Source organism: Mastomys coucha, unplaced genomic scaffold (genome assembly GCF_008632895.1).
Source record: "Mastomys coucha isolate ucsf_1 unplaced genomic scaffold, UCSF_Mcou_1 pScaffold18, whole genome shotgun sequence".
NCBI lineage: Eukaryota > Metazoa > Chordata > Mammalia > Rodentia > Muridae > Mastomys > Mastomys coucha.
Genome location: NW_022196900.1, coordinates 96,273,562 through 96,281,412, shown reverse-complemented (window position 1 = coordinate 96,281,412; position 7,851 = coordinate 96,273,562). Strand labels below are relative to the sequence as shown.

At 50.5% G+C, this 7,851-nt stretch overlaps 1 protein-coding gene across 4 annotated transcripts in view; it reads left to right on the top strand.

Moving 5' to 3' along the window:
- Pax7 (paired box 7) overlaps positions 1 to 4,514 on the top strand; it is a 101,788-nt gene extending 97,274 nt beyond the window's left edge. For all 4 annotated transcript variants that reach the window (XM_031379274.1, XM_031379272.1, XM_031379273.1 and 1 more), the window contains exon 9: positions 735 to 4,514. In XM_031379274.1, coding sequence (XP_031235134.1) covers positions 735 to 850 — 116 coding nt within the window. In that variant the 3' untranslated portion in view covers positions 851 to 4,514. The remainder of the gene's footprint in view (positions 1 to 734) is intronic.
- The last annotated feature ends 3,337 nt before the right edge of the window (positions 4,515 to 7,851 follow it).

Genomic DNA, 7,851 nt, shown 5'->3' with positions numbered 1-7,851 from the left:
GGGTGGATAGATGGATGGATGTTGGATGGGTGAGTGGATGGGTGGGTGGGTGGATGGATGGGTGGATGTGTGGATAGATGGATGGATGGATGGATGGATGGATGGATAGGTGGATGGATGGTAGATGGGTGGGTGGGTGGGTGGGTGGATGGATGGATTGATGGGTAGGTGGATGGATGGATGAATGGTGGATGGATGGATGGATGGGTGGGTGGGTGGATGGATGGATGGATAGGTGGGTGGATGGATGGGTGGGTGGATGGATGATGGATGGATGGATGTTGGATGGGTGGGTGGATGGATGGGTGGATGTGTGGATGGATGGATGGATGGTGGATGGATGGATAGATGGATGGTGGATGGATGGTAGATGGGTGGATGGGTGGATGGTGGATGGAAAGTTAGGTGGGTAGATGGATGGATGGGTGGGTGGGTGGATGCATGGATGGATGGTTGGATAGGTGGATGGGAGAAGTGAAGGATAGATGGTTGGAAGAAGGGATGGATGAATAGATATGTAGATGGGCAGAAGAATGTAAGGAAAGGAGACTGGATGGATAGATTGGTATGACTTACTGGTAAACAGATGAATGGCTAGACGGAAGATGGATGGATGGACAGAGGAGAGCTGGATGGAATGGTGGTTGGATGGACAGATGGACAGAAGGATGAAGGTTAAATGGAAGAATACATGAAGAGAACCTCAGTTTCTAGAAGATTCTCTCTCTTTCCAGCTGCTGTTGATTACCTGGCCAAAAATGTAAGCCTGTCCACACAGCGCCGTATGAAGCTTGGAGAACACTCAGCTGTGCTGGGACTTCTTCCTGTGGAAACGGGACAAGCCTACTAGGGTCCCTGGGTCCCTGGGTCAACTTGCCCCATCCAGTGGCCCAGCCTAGCCCTTCCCAAGCCCCGAGTCTCCTCACCTCAGTCCCCTCCTCCCCCTGGGGTCACAGGAGGCCAGGGAAGAAACCCGTTCCCTTTCTATAGGCAGCCCTCTGGAGACAGCCAGCCAGTGTGCCATTCTCCCATGACTAGTGACCCAGAGTGGCCTCCTGCCTCCCCCGCTTTCTCCAGAGGGGTTCCTAGGCATCCTGCAGTGATCTCCAGCTCACACTCACCTTCCAGCATCATGGCCTTGTCCTGTCTCAGTGCAGAGACTGAGACTGAATCTGAACCAAGCACCTAGTTATCAGAAGAAAATGGTGCCAAAGACCCCTGAGTCCTGGGTGCCCTGGCCACAGGTGCAGGTGGAGCTTATGGGTGTCCTCGGTCACAGAACTGGGAGCTCTCTCTTGCTTGTCATCAGGACTGCAGCCTCTTTCCCTGGACACTGGGATGAGTCTCCGGGGTGTTCCCAGGGGAGAAAGCAGGAAATATCTCAGCTTTCCCTAGGAATCCAGAGGATTTGGGGACTGTCCCTATTCACCCTGCTGGCCATCAGGAGACCAGAAAGAGATTCTAGCAGAGGGTAGGGAGCACAGAGGCAGATGTGTTGTTGGCTATGGGCTATCCCAGAATGCCTGGTCCCGGGTCCAGCATCAGGAGGTGCAGGAATCCTAGGTTGCAATCTGACGGAGGCTTGCCCACTGTGTCAGGCCTGGGTAGCTCACAGAACCTGTTAGTCTCCTCAACTGGTAAGAGAAGAGAAGGTCTTGAGGTGACAGGAGGCACAAGGCAGGCTCAGATGGTCTGAGTGCACCGAGCTTTCAAGTCCGCACCCCTGGAGTTCTGCACACCATCTTGCTTGCAGCTGGGAACCTGCCTCACGCATGCTGGCCCCCTGAAAAGGGGCCTCCATCTTCCAGCATGTAAGGCTCTTGATGCCACTGGATGCAGACAAAAGATGGGTGCACCCGGAGAAGATGCTCCAGTCTTCTTGGCATCTCGGTGGAAGGCCGTGTCTCTGTCCTTTTTGGAGTAGTGTTTTTCACTGATGGATGCTCTGTCAGGAGGCTTCTGTCAGGAAGCACAGTGCTCCTTGGGCACTGATTCTAAGCCACTCCATCTTACCCCCTGGGGACAGAGGAAGATGCGAAACGTCCTAGCAAAGAGGACAAGGCACCTTCCTTAAGCACTCCAGAGTCTTCCTTGCACCCCCACCCTCTCTTAGAGCTGGGTCTTTTGGGGAAAATGGATTGCTGAGGCCCCCCCAGTTCTCTCCTCTGTGGAGTTCTTTATCACCCTCTATTTATCAAAATTGCATCCATCTTTACCCTCTCGCTCGCTATAGCCTACACCCGGACCACCCTCATCCAGTGCTGATACCCCACAGCACTAAATCCAGGAACCCTGGGCCTGATCACTTGTTGCCACCTGTACACATGAAACCACTTGCTGGCCCAGCCCATGCCTCCTGCCCTCAGCCAGCAAGACATTCCTAGAGAGAGGGGCTATGGGCTCAAAAGCCCCACCTGATTTCCTTTTGCCTGGGGACCTGAACGGGCAAGACACCGGGAGACTTGTCTACATGAACACATGACCAGTGTGCACCTATTTCTCATGTCTAGACCTATCCTCTGAAGCCTGTTCCAGGCCACTCATGACTTGGATGGCTTGTCTCTGCGGTTTAGAGAAGTCCGTTAATAACTGAGGGCAAACTGACTCTCGGGTAGCATGGAGCACCAGGTAGATGGAGCTCCTCAGCTCAGTCCGGGTTTCAAGGGAGGAGACTTTGGGGCTCTTCAAGATCTGGACAAGAGGAAAGCCATGTTGCCCACCTTGGGAACCCAGGTTCCCCTTTGGAACTTCTCACAGCTGCAAGCATCCCTTTTGAAGACCAAATGCATCTTCCTCCACATTCCTTGCCCCCTGGAGGCCTGGCTCTGGATACACCTGAGTCTCCATCCGCCTACTAGGCTTTAGGAGCAGGGACTTCAAGCAGGTGACATCCACAGGGCCCAGTCCCAGCCAAGGGAGCAACATTCCAACTTGGGACCAATCGCAATGATCTGCCCGTAAGGATAACCGCAACTAGAGACCTGCTTGGGAGAAAATGAAATGACTTCTCATTCCACGCCATGCCTCTGAACGCTCCCCCAAGCTGCCATCTTGGTATAAAATGGGACTTGTGTTCTGGGGGAACCCTTGACCCCAGCAGATTTCCCCAACTATCTCGTGCTTTTGTGAGTCTGTCTACTTTAATCTGTAACACTCAGCCCGTTTGGGCAGCTTGCAACTTCACCAGTGAAGTGACATCGATTAGATAAGAGGCACCAGGCCTCTCCACCGTCCCTCTGGGGCCGTCTCTCTGGGGTCGAGCAGAGCCTAGAAGGCTGGTTTCCAGTGGCCAGGCTGGACCAGAAATAGCCCCGACCGCAATTCCTGTAAATAGAGTCAATAGAAAGATAAGAGGGGCGCCCTCCATCTCACCTCAAGTAGCTACTGGTTCCTTTGTGGAGGCCCCTCCTGAACTCATTGTATGGTAGTTGAAAATGTGATGTTGTGATGTTTGTTTATAGGACATTGGCTTTTTATATATAAATCTATATGCTTAAAAACAAAACAAAAAAAAAAATGGAAAGAAGCCCCCACAGTGTGTGTCGTGCTAGTGCCGGGGACCGTCTGTAGGGATCTCACTGTGTGTTTGGATTATGTATTCCAGCCTTTTTGGGGGTTCCTTCTTTTTTTTTTCTTTGTCATTTCCCTACTCCCAATTTGTTTTTTTCTCTCTTGCTATGAAAATGAAAGAGATGGCTTTAAGAGCCAAACTTCTACTCTCTACTTTATACTCAGTTTAACTTTGCCCTTCTTTTAGGGGACCAGGAAAGAGCACAGGAAACAGAAATTGAGAAGCAAAGAGGATAGGAGAGAAGAGTGAGGGAAGGAACTGGTGGGGGAGACGGGAGAACAGGGTGGTTTCACAGCCAGATGATGGCTGTGGCCCAAGACGCTCCACCAGAGTCTGGTATTGTTTCGCATGGAAACGGTAGAACGTCCTAAGACGTGGAACTAAGCCTTGGTGAGGGAGTCCACAGTTGCCATAAGACGGTAAGTCTTCTACGAGGCTCCGATTTTTCCCAGGCTCCTGGAAATGTCTCTCCCTGAGGGATGCTTCTCTAAGGCACTCAAGCATCCCTCACCTTCTACAGAAGCACCAAGCCAAGGCCAAATGGGGGTACCTGGGCCACCATGTTGAAATGCTTCAAGATACCTGTACATTTAATGTTTCCTCTATCTACACGGACGTGGGCAGCCCCCTGCTGGGAAAATACCACCCTGTGCAGGAGAACATTCCTTTTTCCTAGTGACTGCAACATTGTTGCTTCAGTGTTTGGCTCAGACATTTCTCCGTGCAAAGTGAGTGTGTGTGCATGAGGGGTGTGAGTGGGATGTGCGCGTGCGTGGGTGGGTGGGTGTCTAACTATAACCGCACCATAATTTATTCAGCTATATGGAGTAGTAGACTAGAAAGACAAACTGGTATTTGCTTTAACTACCTGCTGCTTGTAAGCGCTGCCTCTGTAACTCAGGCATAACTGTTACACATTAAAAGAAATTAAAAACATTGTGAAGGTTCCGCATCCTCAATTGACTGCCATCCTGTGGCTGGGGACCAGGGTTTCTGGGAATGGGTCAGTGTGGGAATGTTTCTAGTGTACCCTGTATTGGTCGGGGTTCTCTAGAGAAATAAAACCAATAGAATGGATAGATAGATAGATAGATAGATAGATAGATAGATAGATAGATAGATAGATGTCTTGGTTGGGGTCTTACTGCTGTGAACAGATACTATGACCAAGACAACTCTTATAAGTACAACCTTTAATTCAGTCCAGCATCATCAAGGTGGGAACATGGCAACATCCAGGCAGGGATGGTGCAGGAGGAGCCAAGAGTTCTACATCTTCATTTGAAGGCTGCTAGCAGAATACTAGTTTCCAGGCAGCTAAGATGAGGGTCTTAAAGTCCACACCCACAGTGACACACCTACTCCAACAGGGCCACACCTTCTAATAGTGCCACTCCCTGGGCTGAGCTTATACAAACCATCATGATAGATAGATAGATAGATAGATAGATAGATAGATAGATAGATAGATAGATAGGGATTGATACACAGGATGTATTAGACTGGCTTACAGGTCGTGGTCCAACTATCCCAACAATTCCACTGGCTGTCTCCCAGTGGAAAGTCCAAGAATCCATAAGTTTTTCCATCCACGAGGCTGGGTGTCTCAGCTGGGCTTCAGTACATGCTAGAGTCACGAAGAAGTACGCTCTAATGCCAGTGAAGGAATGAACTTGTCATTGAGAGTGAGAGCAAGCAAGCAAAGAGCAAGCTTCCTGCTTCCATGTCCTTTATGTAGGCTGCCACCAGACCTGTAGTCCAGATTAAAGATGGATCTTCCCACCAAAAATGATCCAGACCTGGGATGGGTCTTCCCACTTCAAGTAAACCAATCAAGGAGACTCCCTCGGAGATATCCCCAGCCAGATGGGTTCTAGTTAATCCCAGATATAGTCAAATCGACAACCAAGAATATCCATCACAAGTTGACCCCTTGTCAACTTAACATACAATCAGATCTCCTTTGATACCAGGAGTAGGGTATGCCCTCCACCCCCCCCCCCAATACCAAGCAGCTATTGGTATGCTGTGTGTGCCTCTTTGGTATTAATAAGTATCAACGCTGATTGGTACAGATCCACAGAGGTAGGTGCTGAGCATCTCTGTGGGTTCAGAGACCGAGAATTGGGAGCCTTTGGTGGCTCTCACTCTGCCTAAAACAGAACTCAGAAACACCTGACTCCCTAAGAGCAGTGCCAGGTGTAGCAAGTGAGTTAGAGGATATAAGTAATAGGCTTTTGTGAATTAAAGGAAGTAAATCGTAGGCTTTTTCTCCCCCTCACCCAATGACACAGATTAAGCGAGATTAGACCAGATTAGAAGAAGATGGAGGCAGCTTTTGGGCTCGCTCACTGATCTCATGGGAGGAAGTCAGTGGAGTTGCACATCCAGGTTAAAGCAAGAGGGTTTTTATAGAGCTTAGGTGAGAGCAATGACATCACAGATAGGAGCTGGGATGGTGTCCATACATGGTCAAACACTGAGTGAGCTCTTGGGTGGATTGCTAGAAACGTGGAGACAGGGAGTGATAACATGTTAGGCCAGCGTTTTCTCCAAGCATGTGGGGTTGGAGGAAGGAAGGCAGACGGGCTTTCCCAGCTTGTGCATGGTGTGCAGGGGTTCCAGCCCCGCATCAAAGGATCACAGCAGAGCCTAGGCAAGGTTCCGCAGAGGGGAGGATACACCCCTGGGTCCAGCCTCACACAGTCTTGATCAGGAGTGTCAGGTGTGCATCATAGCACAAAGACAGTCCTCTTATATCCCAGGCTGGCTTTTTATGCCCTATCAGTCATTGGCTCGGGAAGACAGGGGGGAGCAATAGAGAATTTACCTGCCAGCATCTCTAACCGAAGTAGACCTGTGTACCATGGATACAGCTCTGAGCCCTGTCTTAGTTTGGGTTTCCATTGGTATGAAGAGCACCAGTAAGCACAGCAACTCTTATAACAGAAACATTTCATTGAGGCTGGCCTACACTTTCAGAACTTTAGTCCATTATCATCAGGGCAGAAAGTGTGGCAGTGTGCAGGCAGACACAGTGCTGGAGAAGGAGCTGAGAGTTCTACATCCAGATCCGCAGGCAGCCAGAAGGAGCTGTTGTACTGGACCCGGCTTGAGCGTTTGAGATCTCTAAGTCCACCCCCAGTGACACACTTCCTCAACAAAGCCACACCTACTCCAACAAAATCACAGCCCCCTGATGGTGCCACTCCCTTTGAGCCTATGGGAGCCATTTTCTTTCAAACCACTTCAAGCCCTTAGCAGCAACTTGCGCTTTGGTTTGGGGACCAGTCCACTGGCCTGTTTTTGGGGACCTGGGCAGGGGCAGGCAGCATCTGTTCCTTGTGTGCTCTGTGGCCTAATTACTGGGGAGTCCATGCCATCCCAAGGTGATGGTTTCCTCGGATGAAGTTCTGAATAGGAAGGGCTTGGGTGGAAGTTAGAAACACGGGAGGGGCCCTGGTCAGTCATGTTGACCTGAACTGTCTGGTCAAGGTCAAGCTCTCCAAAGCAGGATCTGGAAGGAGGCTGAGCATGCCCTGGACCTGAGACCAGTAGGCAGCTGCTCTGGTCCCCTCTCCACAGAGTCCCTGTGTGTGCTGAACCCCATACCCACCCTTGATGCTGTAACTGGTGATCTCAACCACAGCCAACCAGCACCCTTAACCGTCAGGTAAGAAGATTTTGGGGTGGTAGTCAAGGCCTCCCCAAGTTCTACCCTCAGCTCAGCATCAGACCAGCTTCGGGACCTGAGGCCATGTTCTCCCCACACCCCCTTTGATTGGATTGCCATGTTTTAGAAAGCAACTTAGACAACTTGTAAGGACCTTCCAGTTACCATGGAGCTCCTCTGAACTGAAGACAGCCAACAGCATCCTGGTACAGCTCAGAGTTGTCTGTCTTAGGGCTGGGAAAAGGAACCAAGGGACAAGATACCAAGACATAGGCTTTGCCCTCAGGGACCCAGAGATCCTCCTGACCCGCTCCTAGGCAGGGTTGTTATTAATAACCCTCTTTCTGACAATCTTCGTCTATGTCCCATGGAAAGCTGAATGCTGTTCAAGGGGACACACCACCACCTGGTGTAAAGTTAGATCTCTGCAGACAAACGGAAAGGTAGGCTTTGGATAGACGCTTGTGTCTGTCAGCTCTTCAGTGATAATGCCGCATAATACACGGGCCACACTCACCGTGTAGTGGATCCATCCCCAAGACTCCTTCGGATGAAACTGAGTGACAGTGGACAAGAGGTTGCTTAGACATCAGACACGGGGGAACCT